The sequence below is a fragment of the Xenopus laevis genome, chromosome 5L (assembly GCF_017654675.1).
Source record: "Xenopus laevis strain J_2021 chromosome 5L, Xenopus_laevis_v10.1, whole genome shotgun sequence".
In the NCBI taxonomy this organism is placed as follows: domain Eukaryota; kingdom Metazoa; phylum Chordata; class Amphibia; order Anura; family Pipidae; genus Xenopus; species Xenopus laevis.
The window spans coordinates 20,177,797-20,197,454 of record NC_054379.1 but is presented as its reverse complement, the minus strand read 5'-3'; the positions used below and the strand labels follow the sequence as shown (position 1 = coordinate 20,197,454).

The 19,658-nt window shown below is 40.6% G+C and overlaps 1 protein-coding gene across 1 annotated transcript in view; it reads left to right on the top strand.

The window, feature by feature from the left end:
- Positions 1 to 1,294: 1,294 nt before the first annotated feature.
- The window catches only part of ppp1cb.L (protein phosphatase 1, catalytic subunit, beta isozyme L homeolog), a 41,589-nt gene continuing 23,225 nt past the window's right edge, over positions 1,295 to 19,658 (top strand). Inside the window, exon 1 of the mRNA NM_001091957.1 lies at positions 1,295 to 1,363. Within this exon, the coding sequence (NP_001085426.1) occupies positions 1,312 to 1,363 (52 nt within the window). The 5' untranslated portion in view covers positions 1,295 to 1,311. The remainder of the gene's footprint in view (positions 1,364 to 19,658) is intronic.

The following is a 19,658-nucleotide window of genomic DNA, read 5'->3' as shown; positions in this document are numbered from 1 at the left end:
GAAGGAATTTTTTCCCCCTCTGAGGCAAATTGGAGATGCTTGGGTTTTTTCTGCCTTCATCTGGATCAACTGGCAGTTAGGCAGATTAAAATATAACAAAAAGGTTGAACTTGATGGACGTGTGTCCTTTTTCAACCTTCCTTACTGTGTTACTATGTTACTATGTAAGGGCTCGTGACTGGGGCCTACAACTGGGGTGTGGCTAGGGTTGCCATCCTTTCTGGGAAAAAAATACCAGCCTTCCTATATATTTATCTTTCTTCCCTATTAATAACATTGGGATCAGCCATCATTTTTACCGGCCAGGACAGTAAAATACCAGCCAGGTGGCAACCCTAAGTGTGGGGCCCCTGAGTTGGCAAACCCAATATCCCCCAGTCCAACACTGGGCCTCAAGCTAGCGGCCTGGCCTGTAAAAGTGATAGTTAATCCCAATGTTATTAATAGGGGAAAAAAATAAATATATAGAAATATATAGAAAGGCAGGTATTTTTTTCCAGAGAAGGTGGCAAACTCCTATAATATAGCAACACATGATGATTTTGTTTGTATCATTTTGTTCACAGCTGAGGCAATTTTTTAATTTTTGAAATAAACGTGAAAATGAGATGTTTTAATTCCACATAAATCTATAGTTTCGCGATGATATGTTTGCGTGGACAAACATATCATCACGATGTCTATTTCCACTGCCATTATATTATGTTATACACACACATTGGGGTAGAAAAGGCCGGCAGCGGGTTTATAATGGAACAAGACTGAGAGAACTTGGCCCGCAGCCCCTTCACACAACAAACACACACACTGCATCTTGAGACACAGCTCGCGCTGACGTCACGGCTGCTAGGATACCGAGGTACGGGTAACAGCCCAAAACACGAGCCAAACCCTAAAGAATTATACACGGCTTTACAGCAAAGGGGCGTGTCGGAATACGAGCAAACAGCATTCCGGCACCATAAGGTCTTGGCAGTGATATCATGATTCCAACACCGCCAACTGTCACGAAAACCACCTTCAAATGCGTATAATTATAACGTGGATACGTATTAAAGTAATAAGGGGCGTGGTATTTTCCTTTGAGAGGCGGAGCTCTAAGATGTGTTGCCCATTACGACGCTTCCCATTGGCTGGCGAGCAGAGTTTCCGCTGTCTGTTAAACTAAGGTACTGGCGTTCTGTTTTCTCCCGCCCTTTTTCTGTAACTGGTCTTTCTGCTATCGAGACCTCCCTTTGGGCGTGGCCATACGCTGTTGTGACGCGGCTACGCCCGGCTCGAGTTCAGCTGCTGTGGTGAGGGAAACGCAAAATGGCGGACGGAGAGCTGAACGTGGACAGTCTGATCAGCCGATTACTGGAGGGTAAGTACCTGGGATATGCCAGGACATGGTATTTATAAAATACTGTGGTGAACTTGTGGGCCTGAGAATCGCGCGCTTGGAAAGTCTAGTGTCTGCCCTGCCAGTGACACTGGAGCTGAGCCTCGGCCTGGAGGAGGGGGTGTCTCTGGGGCGCGGGGGTTGGCTGTTATGGGGCCCAGAGACACTACAGCTGTTGGAAATTAATAAATGCACGTGGTTTATTAATGGGGAACATAGAGCAAGTGGGATATTAATGGGGAACATAGAGCAGGGGGGATGGGATATTCATGGGGAACATAGAGCAGGTGGGAGATTCATGGAGGACATAGAGCAGGTGGGAGATTAATGGGGGACATAGAGCAGGTGGGAGATTAATGGGGTGCAGAGGAGGGCCAGGTGGGATGGGCTGTTATTGTACAGATGGGGTTTAGGATAAAGAGGGGTACGTTGGCTTTAGGAAAGGAAGGTGCCAAGAGGTTTGGAATATGATAGGACAGGTGAGCTGTTAAAAGGTGCCAGTGACTAGACAGGCAGTTAAGTGTTAATTGTAGAAGGATTTGCACCACAGGGAACATAACTTTGATGGGTTATTATGTAATTTGTTTTTTACATAATTATTAAGGGTCAGAATATTCTGCAGCTCTGTACAATAAATACGGTAGAACTGTAGAATTACAATGGCATGTGGCTGCCAGCACTGTATTTTCTCATCCGTTACTGAAAAAGGTTTTCGGTTAAATGATGGACCTTATTCCTTGGTTAAAAAGTAAAGGGCACAGTAGTACAGTACAGAGCACGGCGGTGTCTCTGGTGTTGCCCTGCCTGTGCATTCTGCAGTTGCTCCTGGAAATATCACATCCGTAAAAGGCACAAATCCACTAAGGGGCTATGGTTAATACATTATTTTTCATGTATATTGTAGCAACCCCAGAGCATGATATTTTTTTAGACTGAAACATTGTGTATTGTATGCCTCCGACATACATAAAATGTACCATTAGTGGCTGTACTTGTGGTTTATGCAAGATATGTGCTTGTGCAATGTATTGATTCATTAGGGTTTTGGTTATTTACAACCGAAGAAACCAGGCACACCCACATGTCCCACTGCGCACACATGTGAAGATAGTCCTTACGCTGTGCCTGGTTTTCTTGTAAGTGACACAGAAGTGTTTAGTATTTCCTTGCGATACTGTTTTGCATGTTCTGTTTATTGTCCCAAACTTTTGGTCCCTATCACTCTTGTGTACTGGATTTTACTATAACCTTTACTCTGTTATAAAGGTCAGAGAACTGGCAATGCAGCATGAAAATTTACAGGGTGATTGCTTTGTGTATTTGCCACACAGGGGAGAATATATTGATTACCATTCTGAATAGCATTACTTGCTACTCTCCTATTTATACCTGTAGTAAGGTACCCTCCCTCCCATGTAGATTGTAAATTCTGCAGGGTATGTACCTCCTTCTCATGTGTCTTAATGTGTAGCTTCATATTTATGGGGTACTACATGGGGGTGGTGTTATGAAAATTAGCCTGCTATGCAAGAGAGTGTATAGGTCAGGAAGTAGACTACTTTAAGAATATTATGTAGGACTGAGTATACATTGCACGTTTATGTTCTATGAGTCCCATTTTATAGAGCAGGGATCCCCAACCTTTAGAACCCGTGAGCAACATTCAGAAATTAAAGGAGATGGGGAGCAACACTAGCATGAAAAATGTTCTTGGAGTGCCAAATACAGGCTGTGATTGGCCATTTAGTAGCCCCTATGTGGATTGTCAACCTACATTGATGCTCTGTTTGGCATTACACCTGGTTGTAATGCAGCCAAAACTTGCCTCCAAGCCTGGAATTAAAAATAAACTCCTGCTTTGAGGCCACTGGGAGCAACATCCAAGGGGTTGGAGAGCAACATGTTGCTCACGAGCTACTAGTTGGGGATCCCTGTTATAGAGTATAAGAAGTAGGATCATGTATGCAAGTATATGGAGTAGGCTCATGTACTTAGTTGTGCCACCCTAGTGAGTATAGGGAGTAGGCTCATGTACCAGTTTGCCATGTTAGAGAGTATAGAAAGAGTCTGATGTTCTAGAAGTGAAATCCTGGGGAGTACAGGAAAAAGGCTGAGGTTCTAGGCGTGCCAAGCGAGCAAGTATAGAAAGGTGACTGATGTTCTAGAAGAGAAATCCTAGGGAGTACAGGAAAAGGCTGTGCTTCTAGGTGTTCCAAGCTAGCAAATATAAGAAGGAGGCTGATCTTCTAGGAAGTGCCATATTGAGGTCTATAGGGAGTAACAAGACATTTTGGGGTTGTTACCCTGCCTAAGCTGGCAGCATTGCAGTAAAGCTGTTCATATACAGGTAAACATTTACTTTTGATGGTCTCACGCTACACTGAGTTGCCCACCTGTTGCACCATGTAAGGGCCCAAAACGATGATCTTCCCATTTGATTGCTGGTTGTTCACAGTTTTTCATAATCTTGCATGTGGTTTGATTGATTATATTTTCTGGTTTGAAAAGTAAGGTTACCTTGTTTTGGCCTATCATTTGGGTGACAAATTTGATTTGTTTCTTCATGAGCGAATCTCAACATCTGATGTAGCTAGCTGGATAATCACTAGAATTAAGTGAGCGGAAGAGTTCAGCTTCTTATGGGTAGGATGATGGTAAGTTAATATTTTTCTGTCTTCGTCTGTGTGGTCCATACTAAGCCCATTGCCTGCTGTGTTCCCTAGTAAGTGTCTCCTATCCTTACAAATGCCACCGGCTAGTCCATTCAGTATTAATGTATTCATGTTAGTCAATAGTCACGTCTCTCGCAGATCACGATTTCAACCTACTGCAGTTGCTGTTAGGAACTGCAGCTGACCGTTTCAGCTGAATGCATAGAGTGGAGAGTTTATTTCATAACGGAATAGAAGATTGTTAGGAGGGGACCCGAATAGAACAATCAGCAATAAAAAATAAGAATTGCAACATAATTAAAATCTTACAATCAGCTTGTTTTTTGGTTGCTGAGCTCAGTGAACTGTACAAGTAGATGGAATTTTTAGTTTCTGGCTATACTTTAAATGCCATGCAAAGAAAGGAAATTCCATTTTCAAGATTTATCATACTGTGGCCCTATAAGAACTTGAATTTGACTATTCGCCACCTAAAACCTGCCGAATTGCTGTTTAAGTCAATAGGAGACATCCAGGGATCAATTTTGAGTTGTTTGCAGCCTTCCTGAGTTTCTAAAATTCGAATCAAATTCAGTTCAAGCTTTCGGCTCGAGTACATTCATCCGAGTGTTTAAAAATTTTATTTTAATTTTTTTTTTAAATAAATTTATATTGGTCGAATTTAGAATTTATGGGATTTTAGGGGAGTTTTTAAAGACTCATGAATTTGAAATTCAACTTTTGATGAATGTGCCTCTCAGTAATAAGGTAAGAGGTACTTAGCTACAGCCGTGCCATGTACTGACTGCTTCTAGCAGGGATGTTGTTTCTCAGGGGAGCTGTATGGTCTGGGCTATCCAGGCACAACCTTACTATATTTGGCTTTGTTTAAAGCAGATTTCCCATTGCTTAGGCAACTAGTGCGTCTGGTTTGTTGGAAGGAATCTTGTATTACTGCTGGCCGTGCTGTAAGGGTCTTACTGCGTTTGCATGGAGATGGAATTAGCCTGTTTGTAATATCCAAGAATCAGCTCTTTATTTTTAGAGTATTGTATTTCTAGTAGTAAAGGCTTTCCAGCTGCCAGAGAAAACTGAATTTCTGCTTTCAGATTAAACACTCATCAAGAACTACTCTGAGACTTAGGGCAGTGGCACACGGGAAGATTTGTCGCCCGCAATTTTTTGTGTGGCTGCGGTCGGCATATCTTTTGAAAATGCCCCTCCATTGCCATTAATTGAAGTCACTGGCCAAATTTATAGCTAAATCGCCCGAAGATTCCTTCAAAGTAAATTTTGACCCATTTAGCAATATATTGTGCATACAGTGCTACGCAATATGTTGGTGCTATATAAATACATGTTAATAATAATACCTCCAGGGATTTCAGTTATTGTTAATGGAGAGGCATTTTCGGGAGATTACCTGCAGCAGCTCATATAAAATAATCGTTGCCGACGAATCTTCCTGTGTGCCACTACGCAAACCATTTAAAATACAGATTGTGATTATTAGCATTGGCATAACATTAACCCTATGAACAGTCCTGTGTTGCTGTCGCTTGCATAAACTGAGAGGCACATTTATCAAAGGTCGAATTTTAAATTCATGTGAGTTTTTAAAAAAACTCTCAAATTCAAAATTCGACCAATCCAAAAAAAAAAAGCAATTTCAATTTCAAATTCTGTTGAATTAAATCGACCCAAAAACTCGCATCGAGAAAAAACTTGAATGTCGGGAGGGCTGAAAACAACTCCAAATTGATCGCCGCACGTCTCCCTTTTAGTTCTTAAAGGGCCAGAGTATGATAAATGTTGAAAATCAAATTTGAATAACTCCCTAGTCAAATTTGATTGTTTTGACCATAAAAAAAAAGAAAATTTGAATTTTAAATTTGACCCTTGATAAATCTGCCCCATAGTGTATATACAGTATAACATTCACAATACAAGGCTGATTAGTAATTTATTCACATTAGATAGACTAGTGTGGTTGGCATAATCAGTCCTGCCATCTTCTGGTGCTCATGAACATTTAATGGAAATAAACTGCAACATCTAGTAAACAAAGTAAAACAACAACATGGTGTGATATGCTGATCTTGGGTATGATGCATGTGCATTGGCTGCTTTCATTTTTTTATATGCAGTTTTTCATTTTATAGGAGAAGGTGTTGGGATTCTGAGCGTTCTGAACTGTTAAAATTTGCTACTTTTAGTTGATACATTTAGTTTAATCTGAAAATGTTGGCAACTATTGTACCAGTTGAAACAGCTGTAGGGATTCTACCGGGCCAAAGATAAGCAATGCATCAACTAATGTATCAATTTAAAACTGTTACAGAATCAGCTACCCCCCAGCTGCTTTAGAAAGACATAAGGTGAAAAATGAAACTTTTACACTTCAATATTAGAAACAGTCTAGAAATAGAAAGTAATTGGAAAAAGTCTTTATTTATCTGAAACCAACTGAACTGAAAAGTGTTGGCATGTGACCTACCCCTTTTAATAAGAGCTGAGAGTAATAAGAACAAAAATTAGTGGTGTGGGTAGAGTTCCCCCATAACTTGCACCCGACACTAACCCGATCCCGGCTCACTCCATGCCCTGTATTTATAGACCCGCCCCCACCCAGCTGTGATGTCATCAAAGGGGCAGGGCAAGTGCAAGTCTAAATTCAGGGAACGGAAGCCCAGAAGCTGGCAGTGTGAGGTTGCAAGTGGGGAAAGCAGAAGGAACCCAAAGATTTTTTTACGGTAGTTGGCCTGAACCAGGTAAACCCGCTGGTTTTGGGCTGGCCCGCACATCACTAGTCTCTCTAAAAGGACCAGTGTATCCTAAATACCCATGCTGCCTTTTGCTTTATATTGATGCACTGAATTCAGCATTCTGCTAGGTGTTGGCTACATCTGAGCACATTTTGCATGGTTTGGAGTTGGTTTCATAGCTATCTACAGAAACAAACAAAGAATTCCTTAGGGTTCCACAGCAATGATGATAAAAGTGCTGGAGCCACATGACTAATTGGGTTCGGTTGTGTTATCCCATGGGCCACTGCCTGGTTATTTTCTGGTGTTTGTGTTATTACGGTGCCTCAGTAAATCCACTTTCTTATTTTGGCCATAGGGACTATTTTTCAAAAAGGTGCAGAACACCATAAAAATCAATCAATAAGTTTGATGCAGACAGGCATATTTAGAGACAACTTGCAATAGATCTTCATTTATTTTTTGGAATTATTTAGTTTTTGTTTTAAAGTTCTCGAATTTTGGCTTTCAACAGTTATCTGGTTGCTGTGGTCCAATTTGCCCTATCCACAAGGCAGTGGTTTTAAATGAGAGACTAAATATATACAAGTGTAGCCCCACAGAGTTTTTTTTGGCTGTTGGAGTCAGTGATCCCGATTTTGAAAGCTGGAAAGACAGGAGAGGACGGAAAATAATTTTAAAAACTATTAAAAAAAATATATATGTTTATGCTGTTTGAAAAGTTGCTAAGAACAAGACATTTAATGATATATAATAATTATTTAGAAAAAAAATCTGTATATTTGTATAATTATGAACTAACATTTGCTGCCTTCCAAGGATAATTTTTGATTAAGTGTGCAGCACTTTAAATGTTATTGTTCAGTGAAGGAATTAATTTTTTTTTTTATATATTTATAAAAAAAATAATAATTTTGTTTTTCACTAAAACAGTATGCAGATTAGTTGAACTATTTGTTAAACTCCTGTTGAACAGTAGGATATATTCCCTCAATATATACATTGTAGTCTAAGGACTGCCAAGTGAACAGGCTTTATTTGGCCCCAGAGCCTTACATGGCTATATTTAGTGCTGATCTTAAAAGGATTTACTTTGTTTAGTGTAATTACATAGAGGCTGTCTTTGTCCTAATTCCGTGTTTTGGGAATGCTCTATACAGTAGACCATTAAACTACACATTGGACAGGAAGTTGAAGTGCCTAGCCATAGGTAAAGTGACATGAATGAGCAATTGTGTGCAGGATTCTGGTGATTATTTATACATATAATATGCTGGAGCAGAATGCAAAGTATTCAATTCATTTGAGTGTTGGTTTTCTATTTTGGACCGTGTCTGTGTACTAGTACTCAAAGTGTGTTTAATTTGTGCTTTATTTTACATGCTGTATGCAACGTTTCAGCCCCTCTTGGAACCTTTATCAAGAAGGTGTGTTTATGAGAACTGTTATCCACAATGCTTGGGACCTGGGCTTTCCGGATAATAGATCTTTCTGTCCGTGTCGGACTGGCCCACCAGGATACTAGGAAAACTCCCGGTGGGCCCAGGTGTCAGTGGTCCCTCGGGCTGCTAAACTTTTGGCTGATTTGATGACCGTTCCCTAGTTCTATAAGAACAAAGAGGCTAAATAGGTGGAATAATAGGTTATAGTATGTAAAGAAAAGAGACTAGTTGAATAGACGTTGAGTGAGGAGAGGAAGAAAATAGTACTGAGAGCGGGCCCCTGGTCTAAAAACCTTTGGTGGGCCCCTGGTCTAAGGTTTTTTGGTGGGTGCCTGGTTTCTCAGTCCAACACTGCTTTCTGTAAATTGGATTGTAAATTCATACCTTAAAGGGGATCTCCGGCTTCCAAACCAAAATTTGATAAAGAGGCCCACATAACACAGAAACCCTTAATATACCCTTCACAGTCACCGGTTTCATCAAGAAGTATGAATAAATGCCATTCTCTGTGCTGCAATCCCGCTTGTTAGGGTTTAAGCACACGGGCAGATTCAGGGAGATTTAGTCGCCTGGCAACTAATCGCCTCTTCTTCAGAGGGCGACAATCTTCCCGAACTGCCTTCCCCATGCCTACCGCCTGCTAAAATGAAAAAAAAAAACACCTGCACCAATGCACTCGCTGCACTTCGATTTCCGAAGTTGCCTCACGAGGAAACTTCAGAAATCGAAGTGCCGCCGGTGCATTGTCGCAGGCGTTTTTTCATTGTAGCAGGGGAAAGGCAGTTCTGGGAGATTGTCGCCCCAAAGAAGAGGTGCTTCGTAGCCAGGCGACTAAATCTCCCCGAATTTGCCCTGGTGCTTAAACCCTTAACAGTTCTTCTCTTTCAGCATCATTTGAAATCCTGGCAGGGAAGGAGGGACTAAACACTGATGTAACAACTTCTCCACAGCTTACAGACAGCATGCAGGAACTACATAACCCATAATGCATTGCACTGTGATGTTCCGTTCCCTATTGAAATCAAGTGTGCAGGAATTGTGGGATTCGGAGGGTGCAGGCTGAGGACAGCTGGCTGTTGATACAAAGTAACAGTAGTCAGCCAGCTTAGCAAAGTAGTCAGAAAGATCAGCAGGAGAGCAGGGGGCTAGGCTTAGGGAACTGTCCAAACGATTAAAAATCATGAAAAGTCTGCATATTTTTAAATTGATGTATATTATATACATATATAGATATGCAAAGTTGCTTAAAATTAAGTTTACTTTTCAAAAAGCTTGTTATGTTTTTGGGGAGTTCCCCTTTGATTTAAAATCATGTAAAAGTTAAACACAGTGGTTTTGCTTCAATCAGGATTAACTATATCTTATTTTGGATCAAGTACAAGGTACTGTTTTATTATTACTGAGAAAAAGGAAATAATTTTTAGAAATTGGATAAAAAGGAGATGGCCTTTCCATATTCCTGAGCTTTCTGGTTAACAGGTTTCTGAATAAGGGATCTCATACCTGTGTGTGTCTAAATATGGATGTGAAAGAGACATTCTTTTGTATGCTTCTTTGAGGCAGGGACTGGATGATGGAACTTTAACCCTTAAATGTTTACCATGTTGTGCTGCCTGTTAATTGCCTAGAAATGTTTTATTTTCTTTCATTTTAATGGAAGATATGTAGAATGGCTGAAATTTAGAATCTAAATTACTTGCACTTTTTTGGTTTATGGATTCCCCTCCGTGTCTGCTTCCTTGCAATGGCAATTTCAGTCCCCTGGTGATGTGAAGAGGCACATATTTATTACAGCCCTTTTTGCCGGGCACACTGCCTGGCATTTTTCCCCCCACCGCCAGCTCTCTTCTACCCCCCGGTGCATTTTTTCTTTTATTTTCCTTTGGGATATTTCAGAAGCTGGTAGAACTTTGTGCTATATTTGCAGATACACCCAGCCCTACTGGCTTCAACAAAAAACACTAATAGGACAAGAGAGAAGGGGGAGGCATATCATTATTTTTCTCTTGCCAGGGGAAACACTGGAGAGAATTTCTGAAACAAATACGCTTTTAGTCTTACCCTTAAGGCCATAACTAGGCTGATAAAATCTGCCAGCTTGGTCCCACTGGACTGGGTCGGGAGTTTAGGGTAAGGGCACATGCTAAGATACGGGGAGATTTAGTCGCCCGACGACAAATTGTCTCTTCTTTGGGCGACTCGTCTCCCCGAAAAGCCTTCCCCCTGTTACAATCTAAATTGCCAGCAGAAAACAAACTGCTCCGAGTGCCATCCCGCCGGCGATTTAGATTCAAGCCACCGGGAAGGCTTTTTTCGGAGATGAGTCGCCAGGAGAAGAGCCAATTTGTCGATGGGCAACTAAATCTCCCCGAATTTTAAGCATGTGCTCTTTACCCTTACTGGCCCATATATAGGGCCCTCATGCAGGGTTGCCTAAACATTATCTCTCTGAATATAGGACAGATATCTGTTGGGCCAGTTAGAAAAATCCAAGAATTTACTATTGACATTTCAGCTGGACATTGTTTCTCATCAGACCTTCCCAAAGAACAATCGGTTGTGGAGGTGGTACTGAACGGGCTATGGGCCTGTTGTGAGGTGTTCATATAACAATGGTCCATTACAGAGGGCAAGTAAGGTTCCTTCTGAAGGTTTAATCTGAGATTTTGTATTACAGGGATTATCTGCACATGTCTGGCTTGTGTATTGTGGAGCCAGACCTGCAGCAGTTTATTACATGAAGGTCTATGAGGTTTAAATCACTCCGTGTGCTGCATTGCACTCTGCCCGCTCATGCCCTATTCACCTTCAGCCCTTCTGTGGGAGTTCATATAAGGAGAGACATGAATGTTACTGAACACTGGCACTGAAAAGTCTTCTAGGAGATGTTCCATTATTATTAAAGGGGGACGATCGTGAAATTGAAAGTTGAATATAAGCTTCATCATACTGAAGTAAGAAACTTTCTACATACAATCAATTAAAAATGCTGTAATGTTTCTGAAATAATAGTTTATCTTCACTATCCCTCAAAATCTAACAAAATAGCTGCCTTTTGCCCAAATTCTGCATGTAGAGAGACATATCTGGTGATTTCAATAGAGTGAGCTCAAATACATCTTCTAGGCAAAAGGAGCCCCCCTATAAGATATTGGATCTAACTGTCAATGATTATCTGACACCCAACTGCTGAATGAAGAAAAACAGATGCTGAGACAGGGACAGTGAAGATAAACTTAATTATTTCAGAAATGGTACATCATTTTTAATCGATTATATTTAGAAAACTTACAAACCTTATTTGGCTGTAATATAACTAGGTACCGGCCGAATCCTTCTACCTGGCCTGGAGGAAAATTGCGTGGCTTTTTGTCACAAAGCAAGGAAGTAAAAAAGTATTCCCCTTCCCACCCCTAATTTGCATATGCAAATTCGGATTTGGTTTGGTATTTGGACAAAACTTTCACGAAGGATTCGGGGGTTTGACCGAAACCAGAATAGTGGATTCTGTGCATCCCTAAATATAACCGACTTTCTACAACTGCCCACATATATTTGTAGAATACTGTCTGTATAAATAAAAAGTACAGATTTCTGAAAAAAGAAAAGCTGTACAGGTGTGAGATCCATTATCTGGTAACTTATTATCCAGTAAACTCTGAATTATGTAAAGGCCGTCTCCCATAGACTCCATTTTTATCCAAATAATCCACAATTATTTCCTTTTTTCTCTGTGATAATAAAACGGTAGCTTGTAATTGATCCAGACTAAGATATAATTGATCATTATTGGAAGCAAAACCAGCCTATTGAGTTTATTTCATGTTTAAATGATTGTCTAGTAGCCTTAGGGTATGAAGATCCAAATTACGGAAAGATCCTTTATCCGGAAAACCCCACGTCCCAAGCATTCTGGATAACAGCACCTGTTACCTACCTACCTACCTGTTCTATTTCTCAGAACTGGTGTTGCTTCTGAAAAAAAAAATTGGACTTCTAAAAATGTAGTTCTTATGTGGGGGAGTGTATTTGCTGGTACTCGCATGTCTAGTTATGTTTCCTGTCCAGTAACAACATTCCTGTTCGGCTTTATGGCAGAGATTCCAAATATAAACTCTGGGTCAGAGGAGTAGTTTCACAAATGTTCGAAAGATAAATATATGAATCTGACCCACAAACTGTTAAAAAAAAAAAAAAAAAAAAAAAAAAACATAAAAAAATTTGGCCCTGTCTAAACGTGGGACGGACCTTCAATGAGTAGTGCCTGGCCAAATGTTAGACCTTCAAGTGAAGCTGAAAAGATTTTCTCTAGGAAAGCATGGTACCATTATAAAATGTTTAAACAACTAGAAAAAGACTAGTAATTATTCCTTAAATGTTTAGTGAATTTGGCAGAAGAAACGTTTTGTATAAGGGTTAGGCCACATGAGCAGAATCGGGGAAATTAGTCGTCCTAGCGACAACAAATCTCCTCTTCTTCGGGCGACAATCTCCCCGAACTGCCTGCCCTCCGCCAACTCAAATGAAAATGGCCTGCCGGAATGCACATGCGGCACTTTGTTTTCCTAAGTCGCCCGAAGTTGCCTCATGAGGGGCGACTAATCTGCCCGAATCTGATTGTGTGGCCTGACCCTTAATGTTCAATAAGTATTGGTGACTTTGTTTTGATTCTTTTTTTTTTTGTTTGTTTTTTATTTGAAGGTTTAAATTTGAACTGTTGTCAGCTGAGCTAAAAAAAAAAAAATATATATATATATATATATATTTATTTAAAAAAAATTTTTTTTTTGTCAGAAGAGTCCAGTGTATCTTTCTCCATCTTTGTTCTACTGATATTGTACCCGTAATAGTCAAATTATATTTTTATAGACTTAAAAGAATGATGATCCAAATTACGGAAAGATCCCTTACCCGGAAAACACTAGGTCCAGAACATTCTTGTTAATAGCTTCCATATCTGTATAGAAAAATGGTTGGGTTTTACCCAGCAATTGCTTTCAAGCAGATATCTCAGACATGGTATAACATGTTTGTCAAAACATTTGCAAAATAACCGTTGCTCTGATGCAGACATTACTAACTAGCAATTTGCTGCAGTTATTTGTGGTTTTATTCACTTTCTGCTCCACAGCACTCAGGCTGGGCATATGATATTCTATGGGGGTGTTCTGATTAGACATGCTTGGAACAGGCCGTTCATTGTCAAGGTAAAAATGCAATGGAGAGCACTTCTATAAAAATGTGAAAGAAAGCAATATAAGATTTTGTTTCCAGAACACTGACCATAGAAACCACACAGTATAACCTTTTAAGATGAAAAATAAAAAAGCATGGTGACTATATAAACAAACACACAAATTAAGTCCAGTTGCTCAGATTCAAATGAGCAATGTGGCCTTAAATGAAGTAGTAGACGTGTTTTCCCTGCTGCGTCTGCATTGTATGGGCTGACTCCTGTGTGTTTAATTAACCCTTTTCATGCCATGCAGGTATGTGCCTGCTATATTGGAAGCAAATAGCCCTTGATCTATTCTGCTGGGCCATTTTCAGCTCTGTTCCTGGCGCTGCAGATCCACTGGAATAAATGGGACCATTAATTAGAGGCAATGGAAAATATACTACAGAATCCCAGTGGGTACATGCCCCATCCTTGCTTTCAGCAACCTGGAATACCAAGGAGATTCCTTCGATCAGTGATGTGCTGAGCGGCTAATTGAGCAGCTCTGGTTCAGTGGCCTTTGGGCTAGGACTGGCCTCCAGGGATGAAGTAGTACAGATCATTAAATTGATGTGGGTGCTGCCTGGTATTGGGCCATGCATTAGTCTGTGATTAAGTCCCAGGCTGCCATTGCATTGCACCACTGATCTTCACTTTGTTTCTACAAGCTGTTTAGTTTAGCTGGAGAAACACAGGCTGAAGATCAGTGCCATATAGGCTGCTACTCTTTGCAGACACTTGGGAATTCCTGTGGGAAATCTTGTATATGAATTGTAGTTAGGCAGTTGATGTGCTGCTACCTACATGCAGTTCACCTTTAAACTAACTCTTAGTATGATGTAGAAAGTGATATTGTTAGACAATTTGTAATTGGTTTTCATTTTTTAATGTGGTTTTTTGTTATTTGGCTCTCCATTTTGCAGTTTCAGCAATCTGGTTGCTAGGGTCCAAATTACCCTAGCAACCATGCACTGATTTCAATAAGGCACTGGAATAGGAGAAACTTAGAGACTAATTCTAAGCAACTTTTCAAATGTCTATTCTAGAACATACTAAAAATTAACTTAAAGGGACAAAGGACTGTTGCTATTAAACCATGGATGTTCCCCGTGTGTATTTATATGTATTTGGGCTTTGGAAGCAGAGTCGCTGAACCTTTACACTACTTGGTTCAGTCCATGCATTTCAGATGTAACTCCCCCTTTCCCACAAGGGTTCTGTAAATAGCCGGTCTAATCTGATTTAATGAGCGGATTTGCAATGCTTTGCTCACTTTCTTTTTGTTTTTCCTTGTGCAAAAATATACGCTGATCCTCTGGATAATCCCACCAGCGCTGCACATTCTCTCTACAGGGTAGAACGGTTAGTGCTTTAACCCTTTCCCTACCAACAGCATGACCAGCAGAGAAAGTGACATTCTGCCATCAATATAGTACCTGTGTCTCCAGGGGTAAGGTTGTCTAGCAACCGTTTTGCCACCAGATTGCTGGCAGAAAAAGGATTAAATGTGTGACCGATGTAGGGTGTTCATGTTAAAAGTGATGCATGACTCTAGCACTGCAATGTAGAATGCCGTGTTTTCCTTCAAAATGAAGGAATTTGGATGTTTCATGGCTGGAAGATGTTCTGCCTGGGTTCTATGTCTGCAAAAGCATGATCATTGGGTGTGCCAAAATGTTAGGTACCCCAGGGGATTGTAATCCTTTAACTGAGACCCCAGGCCAGTGTTTCTGTTCCTACAAGGTGCATCTGCTCAGTAGAGTGAAACGCCCACATTTTTACAGTTTTACTCGTGTGAGCACTTGTACTGGGCCATAGAAAGGATCCAGGAACAAGATGGAGGCATGGTGCCCCTACAGTAGTACACCAGACTGGTGCAGTTTTCGGAGAACAGGAGCATTGACCCAGGGTCTCAGGTAAGTGGTTTTAATCACTGGTGGGTACTATCGCGAAAATGAAAATTTAATATACGCCTTATCATACTGAAAGAAACTTTCTAAATACAATTAATTAAGAATTCTGCATTGTTTCTGAAATAAGCAAGTTTATGTTCACTATTCCTCTCTCAGCATCTGTTTCTCTTCATTCCGTCTTCATGCATTAGTTGGGTGTCAGATGAATGATCCAATATATCTTACAGGTCGGCTTCCTTTTCTAGCAGATGTATTGGAGCTCACTCAAATAACTGATTCCAGTACAGGTATGGGACCTGTTATCCAGAATGCTCGGGACCTGGGGTTTTCCGGATAACGGGTCTTTCTGTAATTTGGAACTTCATACCTTAAGTCTACTACAAAATCATGTAAACATTAAATAAACCCAATAAAATGGTTTTGCTTCCAATAAGGATTAATTATATCTTAGTTGGGATCAAGTACAAGATACTGTTGTATTATTATAGAGAAAAAGGAAATATTTTTTAAAATTTGGATTATTTGATTACAATGGAGTCTATGGGAGACGGCCTTTCTGTAGTTCAGAACTTTCTGGATAACGGGTTTCCGGATAATGGATCCCATACCTGTACAAACAAAATCTAACAAAATAACTGCCTTTTGCACAAATTCTGCATGTAGAGAGACATGATGTCTGGTGATTTTAATAGAGTGAGCTCTAATACATCTTCTAGGCAAAAGGAGTCCCCCCCCCCCCCCATAAGATATATTGGATCATTCATCTGACACCCAACTCCTGAATGAAGACAGAATGAGGAGAAACAGATGCTGAAAGAGGAATAGTGAAGAAAAACTTGATTATTTCAGAAACTGTACAGATTTTTTTAATTGATTGTATTTAGAAAGTTTCTTATTTCACTATGCTGAAGCTATTTCAATTTCCGCGATAGTTCCCCCTTTAATGTTACGCATTTGGCAAGACTCAAGCAGTCTGAGTTGTAGCTCTATAATACACGAGACATGTATCCTGTAAATGATATTCTTAAGGGTTAGTTCACACGAGGAGATTTCTTCCCATAGGCTATAATGAAAAGTCGCCTGCGCTAAAGCACACGCGGTGATGCGTTTTCCGAAGTCGCCCGAAGTTTCCTCCGTGAGGCAACTTCGGAAAACGCATCGCTGCGTGTGCTTTATCGCAGGCGACTTTTCAGACTTTGTCTATGACATTGGCTGTAATATGGATCCAACCATAAATACAGCGTCTTGCTCTTCAAACTAATTGACCCGTTTCTCCTTATGGAAGGCTCCTCATTAATGAAAGCAGCAGGGGGTCAGGATCTCCATTTGCTGCCAGCCCAGTAATGTTCCAGTGATTTTCCAACGTGACACTTTCCATTCTATCCGAGATCCTGGAACTCCAGCCAGAAAGTCTTTCATAAAGGCAGAGGCGCCAGGAGCATGTTGTCAGCGTGCCCAGGCCATAAATCCACAGCCACCTTGGGTTTAATTGTCCGCACTGATTCTGCAGTGACATGGGAGCCGTCGCATTGTTCTGTGGGCTCTTTGGTTGGATTGTTCTGCAGCCAATCACAGGGGGGTGGGCTATAAATCACTTGGTAATTCTGAGTTGCAAGCAGTGCATTGATTAATCATCACTTCTGGGTTGTGCAAGCCTTTGCTCATTACTGTAAAATCCTATTTGCCATGTAGTGAAGCAGCCTTTGTATAGGGCTGCTTTATTCCTTGGCCTTGGAGGTCTTAAAGGAACAGTAACATAAAAATTATTGAAAAGTGTTTTAAAGTAATAAAAATATAATGCAGTGTTGTCCTGCACTGGTAAAACTGGTGTGTTTGCTTCAGAAACACTGCTATAGTTTATATAAACACGCTGGTGTAGCAATGGGGGCAGCCATTCAAAGGAGAGAAGGCTCGGGTTACACAGCAGATAAGGTCTGTATAATATAATGGTGTTATCTGTTATGAACCTGTGCCATATAGTCTTTTTTTCAATTTCTGCCATTGATACACAGGAGCTTGTTTATATGACCTATAGATCAGGTTTACCAGTGCAGCGCAACAGTTACATTTTTATTGCTTTAAAACACTTTTTTTGGTTTATTGTTCCTTTAATGCTTTGATACTGCACCATAGAATGTTACGGGACAGTGCATAGTAAGAAGAAAAACACAGATGGAGCCAGCAGAACCCCAGTATACTCCATTCTGTCGGCCTGAGAATTTGTGCCTTTATTTTTCTGAATGATAGGACCTGCTTTGCTGGTTACCAGGCAGTAACCAATCAGTGACTTGAGGGGGGCCACATGGGTCATATCGGTTGCTTTTGAGTCTGAGCTGCATGCTAAGGATCAATTGCAAACTCACTGATAGTTATGTACCATGTGGCCCCCTTTCAAGTCGCTGACTAACTCAGAGTTAGAGAGCTGAAAAGCAGGAAGTAGTATTCTGGCTATTATTAGACATCCAGTCACTCCAGCCTTTATACATTACATTTTTGCCTAACGAACTATATTAGAAACATTTTTTTAATCTGCACAGCCTATCTATTTACCCAGTTTTTATTTTTACACTGAACTGTTCCTTTAAGGAATGACCATATAATGTACTATTGTCCTACACTAGGAAAGCTGAAAAAGGAGAAAAGGCACAGGATATACAGTAGATGAGATAAGGTCTGTAGTATACAAATTGATTTTACTGAGTTTATCTGTTAGCTACTGTGTATCCTGTGCTTCAATGGCTGCCCCCATTGCTACACAGCAGCTTATTTATAGAAACAATAGTAGTGTTTCGAAAGCAAACACACCAGTTTTACCACTGCAGGGCAACACTGTGTTATATTTTTATCACTTTAAAACACTTTCATTTTTGATGTTACTGTTCCTTTAATTTATCCTCCAGCCTGGTTGCTAGGCTAAACTGGACCCTAGCTATACGATAGCTGTCCAAATGGGAGAGCTTCTAAACAAGAAAAGAAATTTGAAACCGTAAAAAATGGAGACCAATTGCAAGCTGTCTCAGGCTATTTCTGTCTATCATAGTGAAGTTTAATTTAAATTTGAGCTATCCCCTAATCTAAAAAAATAAAAACCACACCTTTTTAAATATACCAAATATCTGTTTGTAATGGCTGATTTCAGTGATTGTAATGGATGGGGCTTAAGTTAGGTGTAAGGGGAGTGATACCGTATTATAAATACCTTTTAGGCATAAAATATTTTCCACTTCCAAATAAATAGGCCCCACAGTCTTGCTTGGCTTAGTACACTTGCCTTAAATAGATACAGAGCACACTACCCAAATTCCCTGGGGTTTAAAAGATAATCTCTTGCAGTACCCTGGTTATATAAAATGCATTTCAGGGCTAAGTAAAAATGTTTATAGTGTAGAAATAAAGGGTGTGTGTGGCAGAACAATACAAAGCACTAAATGATTAATGCAGCAAAGACCGCCAGGTTGCGTTGTAACAAGCCGGGATTGGGCGCCCGACTATGAATAGCTCATTGTATTTCGGCAGGCACGGAATTCAATACAAAGATAAAGTGTGGAACTTGGAGTGAAAACGCCAGTGTAAACAGAATCTTGTATTGGAAAATGTTATTCACATATATTCATATATGGCAACAACATCAGGTTTTGTTGAGCAGCAACTGCCTGTCCCTGTTGTTAACTGTCAGTTATTGAAGTCTAGAGCAGGCAGCAGGAGTGATAGTAGGTAGTCTTCATTCAAGTCTTGAGGCAGACAGAATGAGCGAGGAGGATGGCTGCCACTCAAACATACGGCAGGCAGCACAAGCAGTGAGGGGTGTTCTCCAGGTGCAGCAAGTAATAATCTAGGCCAAATTGATTCTACTGCAGATGGTATATACACAGACATATAAACATGTAATAATTACAAAATGGACAGAATAAAAGTCTTCAAGTGGTGATATGCGGGCCGGCCTAAAACCCGTGGTTCGGGCAGGTTCCTGCACAAAATCTTCAGGTCTCGGCAGTGTCCAGGTTGAGCTATTCTCCTGCTCTCCCTACCCACAACCTAGCACTGCCGGCTTCGGTCGACTAAGTTTATAGACTCCCACCTGCCCCACCCTTTTTGTGGCGTCACTGCGGGGCGGGTCTACAAATAGATGGAGACCGGTGGGCCGGGCCGTATACGGGTTGGGAGGGGGCAGGTCGCGTGTGGATCGAGAGTCTCCACCCGCACACCACTAATTTTCAAGAGAGAAGGACTAGCAGTTAGGCAGGTTATATATAGACTTAAAGGAGAAGGAAAGCTACCAAAGCAGTTT